A 22,508-nucleotide genomic window follows, 5' to 3' on the forward strand; every position below is an offset into this window, starting at 1 on the left:
TAAAATTCTGGTTCTTTCAGATCTATTCATGGTCAGACCTTCCATCAGTGATCTGATCCAGACTTACACCCCAGCTCGGGCTCTGAGGTCTGTGGATCAGAATCTACTGATGGTTCCTGAACATGCTTCCGGACCAGAGGGGAGAAATCCTTCCAGACTGTTGCTCCTAAGCTTTGGAAGGATCTCTGTGTTTGATGATCTACTGACTCCTTCAAGAAAAATCTTAAGACATTTTTATTTGTGCTTTTCCCTGATTTTGTGGGACTCCCGTGATTCTCTTTTGTTTCTTGGACTTTTATAGAATAAATTTGATTCTGATTGTTAAAGCTCTTTGTGACCCTGTTCTGCAAAAGTAGCTTCATAAATAACCTTTACTCTACTTACTTACTATATTGTCATGAAAACATACGTCTAACCTACAACCCGACTCATCTCCACTCACTTGTGGGACTTCTTGCCCTCCGCTCCTCCTGGTCCAGAACCACAGTCGTGGGCCTGGATGATGAAGGTGTATTCCTTCTGCAGCTCGCAGTCCACCAGGCCTCGCGCCCTCAGCTGACCCTCGCCGGACGTTCCATTGAGCACCACGGCCTCGAACGGAGCCTCGGAGTCGTGGATGTTGAACGCACAGATCTCCCCTGCAGGCGGAGAGGAAACACATGAGGATGAATATTAAATATGCCATGAGTTCAATTATTTTTTTCTTTTCTTTTTTCGGTTAAATTTTTAACTATAAACAAACTATTTTCAACTGTAATCAAACAATTTTTTAAACTATAATCAAACAATTTTCAACTATAATCAAAGATTTTCAACTATAATCAAACTAGTTTAAACTATAATAGAACAAATGTCTAGTGTAATCAAACAATTTTCAACTGTAATCAAACAATTTTCAACTATAATCAAACAATTTTCAACTAAAATAAAACAATTTTCAACTAAAATCAAACAATTTTCAACTATAATCAAACAATTTTCAACTGTAATCAAACAATTTTCAACTATAATCAAACAATTTTCAACTATAATCAAACAATTTTCAACTATAATCAAACAATTTTCAACTGTAATCAAACAATTTTCAACTATAATCAAACAATTTTCAACTATAATCAAACAATTTTCAACTATAATCAAACAATTTTCAACAATAATCAAACAATTTTCAACTGTAATCAAACAATTTTCAACTATAATCAAACAATTTTCAACTATAATCAAACAATTTTCAACTGTAATCAAACAATTTTCAACTATAATCAAACAATTTTCAACTATAATCAAACAATTTTCAACTAAAATCAAACAATTTTCAACTAAAATCAAACAATTTTCAACTATAATCAAACAATATTCAACTAAAATCAAACATTTTTCAACTATATTCAAACAATTTTCAACTTTAATCAAACAATTTTCAACCATAATCAAACATTTTCAACTGTAATCAAACAATTTTCAACTATAATCAAACAATTTTCAACAATAATCAAACAATTTTCAACTGTAATCAAACAATTTTCAACTATAATCAAACATTTTCAACTATAATCAAACAATTTTCAACTAAAATAAAACAATTTTCAACTAAAATCAAACAATTTTCAACTATAATCAAACAATTTTCAACTGTAATCAAACAATTTTCAATCGTAATCAAACAATTTTCAACTATAATCAAACAATTTTCAACTAAAATCAAACAATTTTCAACTATAATCAAACAATTTTCAACTAAAATCAAACAATTTTCAACTACAATCAAACAATTTTCAACTATAATCAAACAATTTTCAACTATAATCAAACATTTTTCAACTATATTCAAACAATTTTCAACTTTAATCAAACAATTTTCAACTATAATCAAACATTTTCAACTGTAATCAAACACTTTTCAACTATAATCAAACAATTTTCAACAATAATCAAACAATTTTCAACTATAATCAAACATTTTCAACTATAATCAAACAATTTTCAACTATAATCAAACAATTTTCAACTGTAATCAAACAATTTTCAACTATAATCAAACAATTTTCAACTATAATCAAACAATTTTCAACTAGAATCAAACATTTTTCAACTATATTCAAACAATTTTCAACTTTAATCAAACAATTTTCAACTATAATCAAACATTTTCAACTGTAATCAAACACTTTTCAACTATAATCAAACAATTTTCAACAATAATCAAACAATTTTCAACTATAATCAAACATTTTCAACTATAATCAAACAATTTTCAACTATAATCAAACAATTTTCAACTGTAATCAAACAATTTTCAACTATAATCAAACAATTTTCAACTATAATCAAACTATTTTCAACTACAACCAAACTATTTTCAACCAAATCAAACTATTTTCAACTATAATCAAACAATTTTTTAACTGTAATCAAACAATTTTCAACTATAATCAACAATTTTCAACTATAATCAAACAATTTTCAACTATAATCAAACAATTTTCAAATATAATCAAACAATTTTCAACTATAATCAACAATTTTCAACTATAATCAAACAATTTTCAACTATAATCAACAATTTTCAACTATAATCAAACAATTTTCAACTGTAATCAAACAATTTTCAACTGTAATCAAACACTTTTCAACTATAATCAAACAATTTTCAACTATAATCAAACTATTTTCAACTACAACCAAACTATTTTCAACCAAATCAAACAATTTTCAACTGTAATCAAACAATTTTCAACTATAATCAAACAATTTTTTAACTGTAATCAAACAATTTTCAACTATAATCAACAATTTTCAACTATAATCAAACAATTTTCAACTATAATCAAACAATTTTCAAATATAATCAAACAATTTTCAACTATAATCAACAATTTTCAACTATAATCAAACAATTTTCAACTATAATCAACAATTTTCAACTATAATCAAACAATTTTCAACTATAATCAAACAATTTTCAAATATAATCAAACAATTTTCAACTATAATCAACAATTTTCAACTATAATCAAACAATTTTCAACTATAATCAAACAATTTTTTAACTGTAATCAAACATTTTTTTCAACTATTATCAAACAATTTTCAACTATAATCAAACTATTTTTCGAACATAAATATTCATCAGAAATCCAACTCAAATAATCACATGGCGTCATGGAAACAAACAGATTGTTGTCCAGAACACCCACATGAAAAATGAATTTCTAAAAAACATGATCCGCTTTAATACTTTTAAAAACCAAGAATAAAAAAAACCCCTAACAAGGCACTTGTGAGATTCTTCAATTGTTGAAAATGAAATGTCTTTTTATTCGCTTTAATGAGCTCATTTCTTCGGGGTCGGCCATTACTGAGCAAACCAGGCGGGAAATCGAATCCGTTGGTCCTGAAGGTCTGCGACTTCTTGTTGAATAAAAAAAGAAGTGTTTATAGAGGAGAGCTGAGGTGGCACAAAGTTTCCATCCCGGCGCAGTCACCTTCAGTTCCTATTACCTCGTAATGTGGAACACAAACCCAGATACAGTCGAGGCGTCGCCGCAGAAACCGGAGCTTTACACGACGGATCAGAGCTCGGATTCCTCGCCATGATCCCTTCGACTTCCTGTCTAATTGCTCTTGTGGAACCATTCAAGGACACCGTGACTAACAAAAATGCACGTCTTTTTTAAGTCTTTCTTTGACCTAAATTCTGCTGTTTAATGTTGTTTTCACTGCAGTGCAAATGTGCTTTTCATTCCCCCGACTCTACTATTGCCTTCATGAATAAACATACATAAACATTCTTACTACCACTCGTGGATAGTTGTCTACAGTAGCGTGGAACCTTGTGGAGAAATATTTGAATTTATTTTAAAATGACAAAACTGAAAGGAAATGTATTTGTTTAATCTTAAAAATAAATTAAGGAATATATCCTTCTACGGTGGCTGGGAGGGTAAGTTTCCGTGGTTTTAGAGTTTGTTAATGTGTTTCAAGTTTTAGTAGTTTTGTTACTAGTGTTTGTAAATGCGTTTCAAGTTTTTGTAGTTTTGTTACTAGTGTTTATAAATGTGTTTCAAGTGTTTGTAGTGTTGTTACAAGTGTTTGTAAGTGTTTGTAGTTTTGTTACTAGTGTTTGTAAATGTGTTTCAAGTTGTTGTAGTGTTGTTACTAGTGTTTTTAAATGTGTTTCAAGTGTTTGTAGTGTTGTTACTAGTGTTTGTAAGTGTTTGTAGTTTTGTTACTAGTGTTTGTAAATGTGTTTCAAGTGTTTGTAGTGTTGTTACTAGTGTTTGTAAGTGTTTGTAGTTTTGTTACTAGTGTTTGTAAATGTTTGTAGTTTTGTTACTAGTGTTTGTAGATGTGTTTCAAGTTGTTGTAGTGTTGTTACTAGTGTTTTTAAATGTGTTTCAAGTGTTTGTAGTGTTGTTACTAGTGTTTGTAAGTGTTTGTAGTTTTGTTACTAGTGTCTGTAAATGTGTTTCAAGTGTTTGTAGTGTTGTTACTAGTGTTTTTAAATGTGTTTCAAGTGTTTGTAGTGTTGTTACTAGTGTTTGTAAGTGTTTGTAGTTTTGTTACTAGTGTTTGTAAATGTGTTTCAAGAGTTTGTAGTGTTGTTGCTAGTGTTTGTAAATGTGTTTCACATGTTTGTAGTGTTGTTGCTAGTGTTTGTAAATGTGTTTCAAGTGTTTGTAGTGTTGTTACTAGTGTTTGTAAGTGTTTGTAGTTTTGTTACTAGTGTTTGTAAATGTGTTTCAAGAGTTTGTAGTGTTGTTGCTAGTGTTTGTAAATGTGTTTCACATGTTTGTAGTGTTGTTGCTAGTGTTTGTAAATGTGTTTCACATGTTTGTAGTGTTGTTGCTAGTGTTTGTAAATGTGTTTCAAGTGTTTGTAGTGTTGTTACTAGTGTTTGTAAAGGTGTTTCAAGTGTTTGTAGTTTTGTAACTAGTGTTTGTAAATGTGTTTCAAGAGTTTGTAGTGTTGTTAGTAATGTTTGTAAATGTGTTTCAAGTGTTTGTTGTGTTGTAACTTGTGTTTGTAAATGTGTTTCAAGTGTTTGTAGTGTTGTTACTAGTGTTTGTAAATGTGTTTCAAGTGTTTGTAGTGTTGTTACTAGTGTTTGTAAATGTGTTTCACGTGTTTGTAGTGTTGTTACTAGTGTTTGTAAATGTGTTTCAAGTGTTTGTAGTGTTGTTACTAGTGTTTGTAAATGTGTTTCACGTGTTTGTAGTGTTGTTGCTAGTGTTTGTAAATGTGTTTCAAGTGTTTGTAGTGTTGTTACTAGTGTTGCAAATGTATTTTAAGTTTTTGTTAATTTCGTTGAGCATTTGCGAACTTGTTTCAGAGTTTGTAAATATGTTTAGTTTGTGAATGTGTTTGTAGAGTTTGTTATTTTCTTTCTAGTATTTGAAAATGTGATTCAAGCTTTTGGTAATGAGTTTCAAATGTTTATAAATTTGTTTGAAAGGTTTGTTAATGTGTTTTCAGTGTTTGTAAATGTGTTTGAAGGGTTTGTCAATGTGTTTCAACTGTTTGTAAATGTGTTTGAAGGGTTTGTAAATGTATTTCAAGTGATTTTTAATGTGTTTCAATTGTTTGTTCATATGTTTCAAGGGTTTAACATGTGTTTCAAGTGTTTGTAAATGTATTTCAAGTGATTTTTAATGTGTTTCAATTGTTTGTTCATATGTTTCAAGGGTTTCAAATGTGTTTCAAGTGTCTGTAAATATGATTTAATGGTTTGTAAATGTGTTTCAAGTCTTTTAAAATGTGTTTCAAGTGTCTGTAAATATGTTTTAATGGTTTGTAAATGTGTTTCAAGTCTTTTAAAATGTGTTTCAAGGGTTTGTAAATGTTTTCAAGCATTTTTATGTGTTTGAAGTTATCGTTAATGTGTTTCAAATATTTGTAAATGTGTTTTCAAGAGTTTGTAAATGTCTTCATATGTTGTTTCAAAAGTTTTTGTTCATTTCTTTCAGAATACTTTCGTTTGGAGAGTTTGTTAATGTGTTTCGAGTGTTTTCTTACAGGGTTGTTTATTTGTTTCAGGATTTGTGAATTTGTTTTACAAGTCGGTAAATGTGTTTCTATTTTTTATAAATGTGTTTCAAGTTGAAAAGAGTTTTTTAAATCGTTTTTTATTATTTTTCAAGATTTTATAAATTATTTTTAAGTGAAGAAAAATATAAGCAATCAATGATTTAATCATTTTTTAAAGGTGTGTTTATTCGATTATTTTTGACAAATGTTTAAATTTTGACATTTTGACATTTTGAATTTTGAGCAGAGAAACATCAACTGCCAACTTTTGCTTCCTGCCTCGTGATCCAACATCCAATCATGACGTCTTCGTCCAGGTCTCCGTGAATGAAGTCACTGAGCACCAGACCTGAGAGTGAAAATCTATTTAACTCGGGATCAAAGCGCTGACAATAGCAAAGAGTGGAATCCATCTCATGTGTGGCAAGTATGAGCCGTTCAGTTTCTTCTTTTATTTCAGGAAGATTTGCTGTTCCGGCACCTACTGGGATTCAGGAAATCACTTAAACCGTCGGGCTCACACTCTGACCCGCGACGGCTAATTGCACTGATATCACTTAAACTAACAGCGAGGGCTAAATTGGATTCCCGGAACAGCTTTGTCTGCACATTGCTGCTGGCAACTTGTGATAAGAGCAACTTTATTTTCCCTCCACCTTCCATCACCTCTCGAGCGGCTCCGTCATAATCCCAGAGCGCCTCGTTTTTTTCTTCTCCTTCTCTACTCACATTCTCCACAGTCGGAGTCACAAGGAGGAAACGAGGGAAGAGAGCGATGTCGAAAACAATGACTTATCAGAGTTAAATGACCCTATAGGTCGAACAGAAACTGAACTTTGAACTGTTGGACTTCATCCAACAGGAAGCAACAGCCAAGCAAGAAATGAAGAAAATTGAGTTTTTACTTTAGGGTTAAATATACAATTTTCGAGTATAATCAAAAATTTAAACTGTAATCAAACATTTTTCAACTATAATCAAACAATTTTCAATTATAATCAAACCATTTTCAACTGAAATCAAACAATTTTCAACTATAATCAAACAATTTTCAACTGAAATCAAACAATTTTCAACTATAATTAAACAATTTTCAACTATAATCAAACAATTTTCAACTGAAATCAAACAATTTCAACTGAAATCAAACAATTTTCAACTGAAATCAAACAATTTTCAACTATAATCAAACAATTTTCAACTGAAATCAAACAATTTTCAACTATAATCAAACAATTTTCAACTATAATTAAACAATTTAACTGAAATCAAACAATTTTCAACTGACATTAAACAACTTTCAACTATAATCCAAACATTTTGAACTATAATCAAACTATTTTCAACTGAAATCAAACAATTTTCAACTGAAATGAAACAATTTCAACTATAATCAAACAATTTTCAACTATAATCAAACAATTTCAACTATAATCAAACAATTTCAACTATAATCAAACAATTTCAACTATAATCAAACAATTTTCAACAATAATCAAACAATTTTCAACTATAATCAAACAATTTCAACTATAATCAAACAATTTTCAACTATAATCAAACAATTTTTAACTATAATCAAACAATTTCGACTATAACCAAACAATTTTCAACTATAATCAAACAATTTTCAACTATAATCAAACAATTTCAACTATAATCAAACAATTTTCAACTATAATCAAACAATTTTCAACTATAATCAAACAATTTCAACTATAATCAAACTATTTTCAATTATAATAAAACAATTTTCAACTATAATCAAACAATTTCAACTATAATCAAACAATTTTCAATTATAATAAAACAATTTCAACTATAATCAAACTTGTGATAAGAGCAACTTTATTTTCCCTCCACCTTCCATCACCTCTCGAGCGGCTCCGTCATAATCCCAGAGCGCCTCGTTTTTTTCTTCTCCTTCTCTACTCACATTCTCCACAGTCGGAGTCACAAGGAGGAAACGAGGGAAGAGAGCGATGTCGAAAACAATGACTTATCAGAGTTAAATGACCCTTTAGGTCGAACAGAAACTCAACTGTTGGACTTCATCCAACAGGAAGCAACAGCCAAGCAAGAAATGAAGAAAATAGAGTTTTCCTTTAGGGTTAAATATACAATTTTCGACTATAATCAAACAATTTTCAATTATAATAAAACCATTTTCAACTGAAATCAAACAATTTTCAACTGAAATCAAACGATTTTCAACTATAATCAAACAATTTTCAACTAAAATTAAACAATTCAATTGAAATCAAACAATTTTCAACTGAAATCAAACAATTTTCAACTATAATCAAACAATTTTCAACTGAAATCAAACACTTTTCAACTATAATTAAACAATTTTCAACTATAATCAAACAATTTTCAACTGAAATCAAACACTTTTCAACTATAATTAAACAATTTTCAACTATAATCAAACAATTTTCAACTGAAATCAAACAATTTTCAACTGACATTAAACTATTTTCAACTATAATCAAACAATTTTCAACTGAAATCAAACAATTTTCAACTGACATTAAACTATTTTCAACTATAATGAAACAACTTACAACTATAATCCAAACATTTTGAACTATAATCAAACTATTTTCAACTGAAATGAAACAATTTTCAACTGAAATGAAACAATTTCAACTGTAATCAAACAATTTTCAACTGAAATCAAACAATTTTCAATTGTAATCAAACAATTTTCAACTATAATCAAACAATTTTCAACTATAATCAAACAATTTCAACTGTAATCAAACAATTTCAACTATAATCAAACTTGTGATAAGAGCAACTTTATTTTCCCTCCACCTTCCATCACCTCTCGAGCGGCTCCGTCATAATCCCAGAGCGCCTCGTTTTTTTCTTCTCCTTCTCTACTCACATTCTCCACAGTCGGAGTCACAAGGAGGAAACGAGGGAAGAGAGCGATGTCGAAAACAATGACTTATCAGAGTTAAATGACCCTTTAGGTCGAACAGAAACTCAACTGTTGGACTTCATCCAACAGGAAGCAACAGCCAAGCAAGAAATGAAGAAAATAGAGTTTTTACTTTAGGGTTAAATATACAATTTTCGACTATAATCAAAAATTTAAACTGTAATCAAATAATTTTCAACTATAATCAAACAATTTTCAACTATAATCAAACCATTTTCAACTATAATCAAACTATTTTCAACTGAAATGAAACAATTTTCAACTATAATCAAACAATTTTCAACTATAATCAAACTATTTTCAACTGAAATGAAACAATTTTCAACTATAATCAAACCATTTTCAACTATAATCAAACAATTTTCAACTATAATCAAACACTTTTCAACTATAATCAAACCATTTTTAACTTTAATAAAACAATTTTCAACTGAAATAAAAAAAAAAATCAACTATAATCAAACCATTTTCAACTAAAATCAAACTATTTTCAACTGTAAAGTTTGCCTTTAGGGTGAAATATGCTGAAAGGACCATCAGGAAGATGCAAAACCTTTGTCTATTATAGCTTTAAATAAACCAAGAACAACAAGAAGACACCAAACACTCGAGGAGTGCACTTCCAGCGCCGAAGAGAGCTGACGGAGTACGAGGAGAAAGTGAAGAAGCCCTTCAGCAGAGGAGGAACAGATGTGCTGGTACTTGGCTGTGATCTTGCAGATGCTAGTTAAGTTAAAGTGTTAAACTGTGAGCTGATGATGTGTCTTTTAACTGTTGGATTGATGGTCACTGTGGTCGTCTGGTGGTACATGTGTCAACTAATACTGACAGTACTAGACATTACTTACATACCTTTTTCTTTCTTTTAAGTAGGATTTGATCATTTGATTGTGTGATGGAGATGAACACCAGACTAGCAGCAAGTTTTAATGTCTTAATATATGACACATTGTTATTATTACAGTATATTTGTATTTATATATATTAACAAATCATTTTACAAAAGCATTTAACTCTATTCAAAATAAGTTTTAGCTATTTAAGACTTTTATTAAATTCAATCAAACGATTGATGTACTATATACTGTATATATATATATACAATTTTCAACTGTATTCAATGAACTTTTAACTGTAATCAAACAATTTTTAATTATAATCCAACAATTTCAACTATAATAAAACCATTTTTAACTATAATCAAACAATTTTCAATTATAATAAAACAATCTTCAACTATAATCAAACAATTTTCAATTATAATAAAACAATCTTCAACTATAATCAAACAATTTTCAATTATAATAAAACAATTTTCAATTATAATAAAACAATCTTCAACTATAATCAAACAATTTTCAATTATAATAAAACAATTTTCAATTATAATCAAACAATCTTCAACTATAATCAAACAATTTTCAACTATAATCAAACAATTTTCAACTATAATCAAACAATTTTCAACTATAATAAAACAATCTTCAACTATAATCAAACAATTTTCAACTATAATCAAACAATTTTCAACTATAATCAAACAATTTTCAACTATAATCAAACAATTTTCAATTATAATAAAACAATCTTCAACTATAATCAAACAATTTTCAACTATAATCAAACAATTTTCAATTATAATAAAACAATCTTCAACTATAATCAAACAATTTTCAACTATAATAAAACAATCTTCAACTATAATCAAACCATTTTCAACTATAATCAAACAATCTTCAACTATAATAAAACAATCTTCAACTATAATCAAACAATTTTCAACTATAATCAAACAATTTTCAACTATAATCAAACAATTTTCAACTATAATCAAACAATTTTCAATTATAATAAAACAATCTTCAACTATAATCAAACAATTTTCAACTATAATCAAACAATTTTCAATTATAATAAAACAATCTTCAACTATAATCAAACAATTTTCAACTATAATAAAACAATCTTCAACTATAATCAAACCATTTTCAACTATAATCAAACAATTTTCAACTATAATCAAACCATTTTCAACTATAATCAAACAATTTTCAACTATAATCAAACAATTTTCAACTATAATCAAACCATTTTCAACTGTAATCAAACAATTTTCAACTATAATCAAACAATTTTCAACTATAATCAAACAATTTTCAACTGTAATCAAACAATTTTCAACTATAATCAAACAATTTTCAACTGTAATCAAACAATTTTCAACTATAATCAAACAATTTTCAACTATAATCCAAACATTTTCAACTATAATCAAACTATTTTCAACTGAAATGAAACAATTTTCAACTATAATCAAACAATTTTCAACTATAATCAAACTATTTTCAACTGAAATGAAACAATTTTCAACTATAATCAAACAATTTTCAACTATAATCAAACCATTTTTAACTTTAATAAAACAATTTTCAACTGAAATAAAAAAATAAATCAGGGGGGTTAAATATACAATTTTCGACTATAATCAAAAATTTAAACTGTAATCAAATAATTTTCAACTATAATCAAACAATTTTCAACTATAATCAAACCATTTTCAACTAAAATCAAACTATTTTCAACTGTAAAGTTTGCCTTTAGGGTGAAATATGCTGAAAGGACCATCAGGAAGATGCAAAACCTTTGTCTATTAGAGCTTTAAATAAACCAAGAACAACAAGAAGACACCAAACACTCGAGGAGTAAACTTCCAGCGCCGAAGAGAGCTGACGGAGTACGAGGAGAAAGTGAAGAAGCCCTATTATAATCAAACAATTTTCAACTATAATCAAACAATTTTTAACTATAATCAAACAATTTTCAACTATAATCAAACAATTTTTAACTATAATCAAACAATTTTCAACTATAATCAAACAATTTTCAACTATAATCAAACAATTTACAACTATAATCAAACAATTTTTAACTATAATCAAACAATTTTCAACAATAAATAAGCGTTTTTTTTTAGACAAAATGAAGGTCTTGTTGGGTAAAAAAAAAACGATACTCAAGACAGAAATACTAAATAAATAATAAGTTGTCATTTATCTTAAATTTGAAGCACAAAGAACGAGATTGAAATAAAAAGTACAAAAATCATGTTATTTTTAGACAGAGTGAACGACCCTGCAACTATTTGTCAGCGTCTTTTATCCACATCACTCTCTCTGCTGCTCACATTTAACTTTCCTCGTGGGCATCGTTACATTTTCATTTAATCAAGTCTAAATTAATGACTGCCAATTAGCTTCGGTGCCGACGCCAGCTCAGGACCCGAGCGTCCGTCCCGCTCGTGTCAGAAGTCACGGCGGCGCCGGAACACCTCGTGGGAATCTGGCCGGCGTTCAAACACCACCGTCTTTAAGGACACGGAGCTCATTATCAGCCGGAGCGTTCGAGGATTCACTGGCGACGACCGCTCGCTATTTTCATCTATAATTAAACAATTTCCAACTATAATCAAACAATTTTCAATCGTAATCAAACAATTTTCAATCGTAATCAAACAATTTCAACTGTAATCAAACAATTTTCAATTATAATCAAACAATTTTCAACTATAATCAAACAATTTTCAACTATAATCAAACAATTTTCAACTATAATCAAACAATTTTCAACTATAATCAAACAATTTTCAACTATAATCAAACAATTTTCAACATTAATCAAACAATTTTCAAATATAATCGAACAATTTTCAACTATAATCAAACAATTTTCAACTATAATCAAACAATTTTCAACTATAATCAAACAATTTCCAATTATAATCAAACAATTTTCAACTATAATCAAACAATTTTCAACTATAATCAAACTATTTTCAACTATAATCAAACAATTTTCAATTATAATCAAACAATTTTCAACTATAATCAAACAATTTTCAACTGTAATCAAACAATTTTCAACTATAATCAAACAATTTTCAATCGTAATCAAACAATTTTCAACTATAATCAAACAATTTTCAACTATAATCAAACAATTTTCAACTATAATCAAACAATTTTCAACTGTAATCAAACAATTTTCAACTATAATCAAACAATTTCCAACTATAATCAAACAATTTTCAACTTTAATCAAACAATTTTCAACTATAATCAAACAATTTTCAACTTTAATCAAACAATTTTCAACTATAATCAAAAAAAATTCTACTATAATCAAACAATTTTCAACTATAATCAAACAATTTTCGACTATAATCAAACAGCAGCACGAGGACGATCGGGGGGCCACAGCGCATCGGGGGGTCACCCCGGTCCTTATCAAAGCAGAGCCTCTTCGATCATCTCCGGCGGGCGTCACACGGAGGTTGCAGGTTCTAAGACGCTGATTACCGAGCGAGAGAAGTTAGAAGTGGAAACATCAGGTGAGGGAAGAGAGGAAGGAGGCGAGGAAGAGGGAGATGTGAGGGGAAGATGAAAGCCGGCGATGGGTTGGACGGGAACATCTCCGCCGCCTCGGGGCACATATCCATCCTCCTACTGGAGAGTGACCAAGAGCCCAGACATCAATCCACGCGCACATGCTAACTCGGAGACGCTGCCAGTTTGGCACTTCTAATCAGGCCTGACATGCTTTTCATCCTCTCACTGATGGAGATATCCCACTGACTTGGATGCATCCTGGACTCATCGCCCACATGCTGGCGCCGAAATGCATTTATCCCGTCCCTGGTTGCGCTAATTATTAAATCCACTTAATTTTCACCCTTTTTTTTTCTTTGCTTGACTGATTGTGAACGTTATACCCTTCTTTTCTACCGGCTAGTCTTAGAACTACTACTCTATTCTGCCCTGGTTCTGTTGCGTCTCCACCAGCACAGTTCGTCAAACCGACTGCCAGCCACTGTCGGGACAGACAATGACCTTGTAAAAGGTCATATTTTGAAGTTATTGTAGTTCTTTATTTTGGGGGACATTAATTGTTAACGTTATACCCTTCTTTTCTACCGGCTAGTCTTAGCACTACTACTCTTTTCTGCCCTGGTTCTGTTGCGTCTCCACAAGCTGAGTCAAACCGACTGCCAGCCACTGTTGGGACAGACAATGACCTTGTAAAAGGTCATATTTTGAAGTTATTGTAGTTCTTTATTTTAGTGGACGTTAATTGTTAACGTTATACCCTTCTTTTCTACCGGCTAGTCTTATCACTACTACTCTATTCTGCCCTGGTTCTGTTGCGTCTCCTCCGGCACAGTTGGTCAAACCGACTGCCAGCCACTGTTGGGACAGACAGTGACCTTGTAAAAGGTCACATTTTGAAGTTATTGTAGTTCTTTATTTTAGTGGACGTTAATTGTTAACGTTATACCCTTCTTTTCTACCGGCTAGTCTTAGCACTACTACTCTATTCTGCCCTGGTTCTGTTGCGTCTCCACAAGCCGAGTCAAACCGACTGCCAGCCACTGTTGGGACAGACAATGACCTTGTAAAAGGTCATATTTTGAAGTTATTGAAGTTCTTTATTTTAGTGGACGTTAATTGTTAACGTTATACTCCTTCTTTTCTACCGGCTAGTCTTAGCACTACTACTCTATTCTGTCCTGGTTCTGTTGCATCTCCACAAGCCGAGTCGAACCGACTGCCAGCCACTGTTGGGACAGACAGTGACCTTGTAAAAGGTCATATTTTGAAGTTATTGTAGTTCTTTATTTTGGTGGACGTTAATTGTTAACGTTATATCCTTCTTTTCTACCGGCTTGTCTTAGCACTACTACTCTATTCTGCCCTGGTTCTGTTGCGTCTCCACCGGCACAGTTGGTCAAACCGACTGCCAGCCACTGTTGGGACAGACAGTGACCTTGTAAAAGGTCATATTTTGAAGTTATTGTAGTTCTTTATTTTGGGGGACGTTAATTGTTAACGTTATACCCTTCTTTTCTACCGGCTTGTCTTAGAACTACTACTCTATTCTGCCCTGGTTCTGTTGCGTCTCCACAAGCTGAGTCAAACCGACTGCCAGCCACTGTTGGGACAGACAGTGACCTTGTAAAAGGTCATATTTTGAAGTTATTGTAGTTCTTTATTTTGGGGGACATTAATTGTTAACGTTATACCCTTCTTTTCTACCGGCTAGTCTTAGCACTACTACTCTATTCTGCCCTGGTTCTGTTGCGTCTCCACAAGCTGAGTCAAACCGACTGCCAGCCACTGTTGGGACAGACAATGACCTTGTAAAAGGTCATATTTTGAAGTTATTGTAGTTCTTTATTTTAGTGGACGTTAATTGTTAACGTTATACCCTTCTTTTCTACCGGCTAGTCTTAGCACTACTACTCTATTCTGCCCTGGTTCTGTTGCGTCTCCACCGGCACAGTTGGTCAAACCGACTGCCAGCCACTGTTGGGACAGACAATGACCTTGTAAAAGGTCATATTTTGAAGTTATTGTAGTTCTTTATTTTGGTGGACGTTAATTGTTAACGTTATACCCTTCTTTTCTACCGGCTAGTCTTAGCATTACTACTCTATTCTGCCCTGGTTCTGTTGCGTCTCCACCGGTTCGTCAAACCGACTGCCAGCCACTGTTGGGACAGACAGACTGTGACCTTGTAAATTTTGAATTTTTGAATACATTTTGACCTTGAATTTACGTTGCTTATAGTCTTATCACGATAAACATGCAGTCATGCTTCCTGCGGCGCACAATGAGCTGGAAGGAATGTGCCCGATTAGAGTTTTGTTTCTCGAGGAAATGACCTCACCAAGATATATTCCCGAAGGAGACCTCCTGAGGAATCAATAAAGTTCTACCTTACCTTACCTTACCTTACCTTACCTTATATGGGAGCTGGTCTCCCCGTGCAGGCTATTACATCACGCTCACTGACGGTTTTTTTTGCTGGCTGTGACCGGATTGTCCGGGAGAAAAATTCCCTGACGGACATTTCCGGAGAGTCATGATCGCGACTCCCAACGCAAGAATCAAACTAGCCTATTTTTGAAAAAGGAATCCGAAAAAGAGGAAGGTAGGTTGGTCTGTAAAGTCCTTCTACTGTCCGTGGACCTATTTCTATCTGGTAAGCAACCATTGCCTAGAACATTTTGCAGGGGGCTTTTGCAGGGGGCTTTAGCAGGGGGCTTTTGCAGGGGGCTTTTGCAGGGGGCTTTAGCAACGATGACCCAAACCACCGCGAATAGGTAGCAGTGCCGGTTGACACACAACAGAGTAGGGCTTTAACTGTGTAGGGTTAAAGTGGTAAAAGTTTGCACCTTACAAGCCTTCAGGAAATAAAGAAACCCTCCTAAAAAAGGAACTACAGGAAAACACCTACCAAGACTTGATTATAGCTGACGGGGTAAATGTTTTCCAGGTATGTTCTAATATACCATATACACATAGAAAAAAGGCTCAAAATCCTTTAGCAGTCAAAGTCAAGGGCCCAAAAAATGGCATACTTACCGGACAGGAGAAATAAGACGAAAGTTAACTCTCTTATACTCCCTTACACTGGAACCAGCAACCCTGACACTTCAAACAAGTCTTTAAACCCTTGGGTTATCTCAGGGTCAAGGTGATCCGAATGCCCCGAAAACAAATGTGTTTGTGGTACCCTTTGTGTTTTTTTCGGATTGGCTGTTCGGTTTCATGAACAACAAAAGCAAACGTACAAACTATTGTTCATTCGATATTTTTTACTTTTTCTTGCTGGATGAAGTGAGCGGTTTAATGTTCGGAAACACTTTAGCCGGAACGTTGTTGCCGTCGGAAACCAAACAGCCAATCAGAAACAAGATTACTCCGGCCTCCGTGATTGGTTGGCAGGTAGATGAAGTCGAGCACTCGCAAAAGAGATTTTTGTTGGCTGGAGTCAAAATGACATGCAAACTGCCACATATTCACAGGTGCTCAACATGTCTAACTGCGCGCTCAACAAACAAAGGCACGAATAAAACGCCGTACTTTATAAGTTTCGCTTTGATTTCAGTCGTATATTTTATCACCGACGCAACAAGCCCGACGTCTACTTCACCCGGCGGCGCCGCTCTTGGGGGTCTCACGGATTCTCATTTCATACCACCCCGGAACGCTCCGGGCTGCACCGCAGAGATAGCTCTTCGCTCGAATTGAAAAAAAAAAAAAAACGCTATAATTATGCTCTTCATGAAATTAGCCGGGCCGATGAAAATAACACAATTGAAAAAAGCTGTGCGTACCGGAGATAAGGATTAGAACTAATCAGGCCGACGTGTTCCGACTGGAAGCGAGTGAAACCCGGAGTGGAAGTGTCAGAAGGGAAGGATTTTTAATTAAAGACACGGCTTTTTCTGTCATGCGAGGGTTGACGGGCTGGCGGTGCGTTCACCATGTGTGATATTGTGAGATGATGTAGTTCGCTCCGCCTCTGACACCTCCGCCCCCCCCACCCCCCATCTCTTGTCTTTTTCAGCATTAATTACATTAAAGCCGCTCTCGCAAACTTAATGACATCCTACGTTCTTCATACATAGTTAATAGGTGAGGGACCCGCCCGGGTGTACACCAGTGACGGAGACAAATGGAAAAAAAAAAGAGCAGATGCCGTGGACGGATGTTTGGAATGTGTAACCTGTGATTAACTCTGGCCGAGAATGAATCCAGGTACGACAGGTACGTGGGTTCGCTTGAGAAAGGATCTGAAGGTCGGAAAAAAAAACCATGGAATTTTATTAAATAGAAAAGATAAAAAAAATGAATGAACGTACAGATGTATATCAGTGGAAGGGTTGAAGGGTTGAATTTATTTCATGAAAGTATTTTTTTGGATAAAAATATTTAAAAATGTGTATATTCACATCAAACGAATTTGCTTGTATTGAATAAATGAATTGAATAATTAGAAAATTAAATGAATTTGTTTTTATTGAATTCAATATATATATATTTTTTCAAGCCTTCGGGTCACCTTGACCCTGAGATAACAGAAGTGTTATATATATACTTATCTCTTGTGTTGTCTCTGGGTCAAGGTGATCCAAAGGCCCCCGAAAAAAAACATGTTTGTGGTATCCCTTGTGTTGTCTCTGGGTCAAGGTGATCCAAAGGCCCCCGAAAACAAATACGTTTGTGGTATCTATTGTGTTGTCTCTGGGTCAAGGTGACCCGAAGGCTTGAAAACAAATGTGTTTGTGGTATCTCTTGTGTTGTCTCTGGGTCAAGGTGATCCAAAGGCCCCCGAAAACAAACTTGTTTGTGGTATCCCTTGTGTTGTCTCTGGGTCAAGGTGATCCAAAGGCCCCCGAAAACAAACTTGTTTGTGGTATCCCTTGTGTTGTCTCTGGGTCAAGGTGATCCAAAGGCCCCCAAAAACAAACTTGTTTGTGGTATCCCTTGTGTTGTCTCTGGTTCAAGGTGATCCAAAGGCCCCCGAAAACAAAATTGTTTGTGGTATCCCTTGTGTTGTCTCTGGTTCAAGGTGATCCGAAGGCCCCCGAAAACAAATACGTTTGTGGTATTTATTGTGTTGTCTCTGGGTCAAGGTGACCCGAAGGCTTGAAAACAAATGTGTTTGTGGTATCTCTTGTGTTGTCTCTGGGTCAAGGTGATCCAAAGGCCCCCGAAAAAAAACATGTTTGTGGTATCCCTTGTGTTGTCTCTGGGTCAAGGTGATCCAAAGGCCCCCGAAAACAAATACGTTTGTGGTATCTATTGTGTTGTCTCTGGGTCAAGGTGACCCGAAGGCTTGAAAACAAATGTGTTTGTGGTATCTCTTGTGTTGTCTCTGGGTCAAGGTGATCCAAAGGCCCCCGAAAACAAACTTGTTTGTGGTATCCCTTGTGTTGTCTCTGGTTCAAGGTGATCCGAAGGCCCCCGAAAACAAATACGTTTGTGGTATCAATTGTGTTGTCTCTGGGTCAAGGTGATCCAAAGGCCCCCGAAAACAAACTTGTTTGTGGTATCCCTTGTGTTGTCTCTGGGTCAAGGTGATCCAAAGGCCCCCGAAAACAAACTTGTTTGTGGTATCCCTTGTGTTGTCTCTGGGTCAAGGTGATCCAAAGGCCCCCGAAAACAAACTTGTTTGTGGTATCCCTTGTGTTGTCTCTGGTTCAAGGTGATCCAAAGGCCCCCGAAAACAAATACGTTTGTGGTATCTATTGTGTTGTCTCTGGGTCAAGGTGACCCGAAGGCTTGAAAACAAATGTGTTTGTGGTATCCCTTGTGTTGTCGCTGGGTCAAGGTGACCCGAAGACTTGAAAACAAATTTGTTTGTGGTATCCCTTGAGTTGTCTCTGGGTCAAGGTGAATGACCTCCACCACTGCATATGTATTTATGGTAGCCAGGGTCCTTCACCTGGGTCCAGAGACATTACAAGGGATATCACAAACACATTTGCTTTCTAGGTCACCTTGAAGTTTAATTAATCTTTTTTTTCCACTTATAGCTTTTAAAATTCTGGGTTTTTTTTAGCCTTTTGAAGAAGTTTAAAAATGTTGTCATGATTCTGCCACCAGACAAAACCAAACGAGTAGCAAGATACTTGATCCAGCTGTCAACGGATCATTGGGACACAAGACTGTCACTATCAAACTACCAAGACTATCAAAAAAAAATGAATTGTATTTTTCCAAAAATATTTAAAAAGTAAAACATTTCCCAGTCAATATTCTGATGACACTGATGTACTGAGTGGAAAACAAAGTGAGAGAAGGAGGAGAGTAAAGAGTTAATTCAGGTAGATTATGGACCTAAAATAAAAAAAATAGAAAAAGAGCTAAAATTATACAAATAATACTTATTTAATACATCATACATATGTTTTAAATTTCATTAAAATTGGACATCTTTGAATTTTCAGGGGGTCTTCGTTCAGTCTTTCCTTACAAGTAACATGTAGCTGATTCTGGATATATTTATTATTTATTATATACTAAAATTGGATGTAGTATAATTTTCATAGAGGTATTTAGCCCCCCTTTCTTTTGACATGTAGTCAGTCGTCTACATGCTGACTCACTTGAGTGGATTAAAGTCTATATTTTTAGGATCAGGCTCGAACACTTGTTTATTATCGTCATATTTACTGATTTATTTTAGTCACCAGCACATTGAACTGCAACGATAATAATCCAAAATTGACCATCTGTCTTTAGAAAACCAAAAAAGTGGATTTCATTAAACTACATCCCTCATTCAGTAAATGTTCTATCAAAACAAAAATAAAAAAAAACTACTGTAAAACAAAGTCGTTTTGGAAAAGCTGCTGTGAAGTTAAACCATCTGTTGCCTCATTTTGAAAAGCTGTTAAAAAATATCGAAGCTGTCACAAACAAAACAATCTTGACTAAAGTTAAAACTAATTCATTCAATACATTTTTCCAGCAGAGAAAAATAGAATAAAGTTTCTCACATTGGTTTTTACATAAGTATTATCACTAAACTCAAGAGCTTAGTTTTATTTATTTCAAGCAACACTTAATCCAACCTATACTCACTATAAGTTAAGGATGAATTAACTTTAAGTTAAAAAACACAGATAAATATAAGTGTTTTTTTCTAATATCCACTCGCTAGTTCCAAAAAAATACCTGAATAACCTGAATTTTTTGTACAAAAATCAGTTTACAGAATCATAATTTTCTCTTTTGACTCTAATGTTAAAAAAGTTAAAAAAAACAATAAAATAACTTTTAAAAATGCAGTGGTTTGTACCTATATTCCAATGAAAGCTGAAACTAAAGCGGCACCAAACAGGTTTTTATTTGTCTACTCAAGATTTTTACCCCACATCAATCAAAACTATTTATATAAAAGTTTTTAACCTATGCTCAAATGTTCTGAGAAGTCATAAGAGAAAGGTTTTCAGGTTAAGAATTTGACTGAAGGCTGTGAACTTAAACAAAGTAGAGAGATACAATTTGGAACAATTTTGCTTGTACGAAGAGATTAATACAGAATCTTCTCATCGAATGTCCAATTTTCACTCTGAAGTAAGGACTTGTTTATAGTCCATCGTAAGTTATTGATTATTTAAGAGGCGAGAACAAAGTTAAAACTGGAAAAAAAAAGTCTGGAAAACAATAACAGCTGGTCTTAAATAATCTTTTAAAAAGTTTTTTTTTTTTATGTCATGTCTTATTCAAGTAAAGAAGGTACGTGTCATTTGCGACATTCTCGCACATTTAATTTTCAACTGACACCAAAAATTGTTTTAAAACACAAGCAATCATTAAAATATAGTTAGGCTCATTTTTTCTTTATATTTGCACTTTGTCATCCCTTGCACTTTGTTCTTTATTTGCACTTTGGTCTCTGTTTTATAAAACTATCGTCTTCTGTGAACTGAAAACCCAATTTCCCGAAGGAGATCTTTAGAGGGATTAATAAAGTCTGTCTGTCTGTTTGTGCTTATTCATGCAACAACATTACACTAGGGATTATATGAAGGGAATAAAAACACTGTCTTCCACGAAAATGCTTAAAGTGCATCCCAAAAGTTTTTATCAAGGGACTGAAGTTGCATGAAAATCCATGTTTATATCAGGATTTTTATTGTATTGTCATTTGCTCACATTTTACTTGGCCAGAGAATAAAGTAAACCGGCAATAACCGTCGCTGACAAGAGTACGAGAGAAGAAACAAAAACCTTCCTTATCTTCGGATGTTCCAATTGAAGTGAGAATCTTTTAATCAGCGAAGCTAAAACCAGACGAAATGTGATCACATCCAGCATCCGCAGAAATCAATAGCATCTATTTTCTAAACCTGTTCATGGAAATAACCTCCAGAGTGCGTCCTGGCCCGGGCGAGGCCAGTTGGAGTTCAACGTGTTCAAATATCCGTATCAGAGTTTATGACCCCCATTAATGCCCCGAGGATGATTCCCTGCACAGTTGAGCAACACAATGAAACAAAGAATCGCTCCACTTACACTCGCTTTTGTCCATGTATTGGGTTTATTTGATCTAAGGTCAGCAAAGCAGAACAAATCTAACAGTGACCACGGTGGCGAGGAGACTATCCATCAATTAGTGCTCGGGGAGGTTCTGGACCAGAGAAATACAACCACGAGTACATGTTCATCCTCCTCGTCGCGTTCAATGACCTTTTCAGGAGGAGCCCTTGATGTGATCATAGTTTAGAACACTTGTCTCGAGTCTCAGTTCATCTCTGCAAGTCTCTTGCTTTCAATTGTTTAAACAAAGACTTTTCTTCAACAGGGACTTGTTTTTGGTCATCGACGGTTTTTAAACGCTTTTTATGTTGTCCTTGAAGTAATAGTTCACCTAAAGTTAACACCTCACTCATGTTCTACTCATGTCCACTAGAGGTTTGGGATTATTTTCAGATCAAATGTTCCTTTTTTGAGTAATAAAAGAAAAAAGTAACGCCAAGCTAATGTTGCGACTGAAGCTAACTTGCCTTCGTCTTCATCTTCATCCAAAAAGACACTTAAAAACATCCAAATACTGCTCGTCTGTAACGTCCATCTTGTATTGAAGCCTTGAAAAGAGGAATTGTTCATAATAAAATAAACCAAGTCTATATTTTAAGCTTTATTTTAGCAGAAGATATCAGGCACATCAGTGTAAA

At 33.4% G+C, this 22,508-nt stretch overlaps 1 protein-coding gene across 1 annotated transcript in view; it reads right to left on the reverse strand.

Annotated features, from left to right (window-relative positions):
- LOC148075025 (calsyntenin-2-like) overlaps window positions 1-22,508 on the reverse strand; it is a 308,567-nt gene that overhangs the window by 117,104 nt on the left and 168,955 nt on the right. Inside the window, exon 3 of the mRNA XM_087795355.1 lies at window positions 443-638. Within this exon, the coding sequence (XP_087651481.1) occupies window positions 443-638 (196 nt within the window). The remainder of the gene's footprint in view (window positions 1-442; window positions 639-22,508) is intronic.

Source organism: Callionymus lyra, chromosome 7, assembly GCF_982586985.1.
Source record: "Callionymus lyra chromosome 7, fCalLyr1.hap1.1, whole genome shotgun sequence".
Taxonomy (NCBI): domain Eukaryota; kingdom Metazoa; phylum Chordata; class Actinopteri; order Syngnathiformes; family Callionymidae; genus Callionymus; species Callionymus lyra.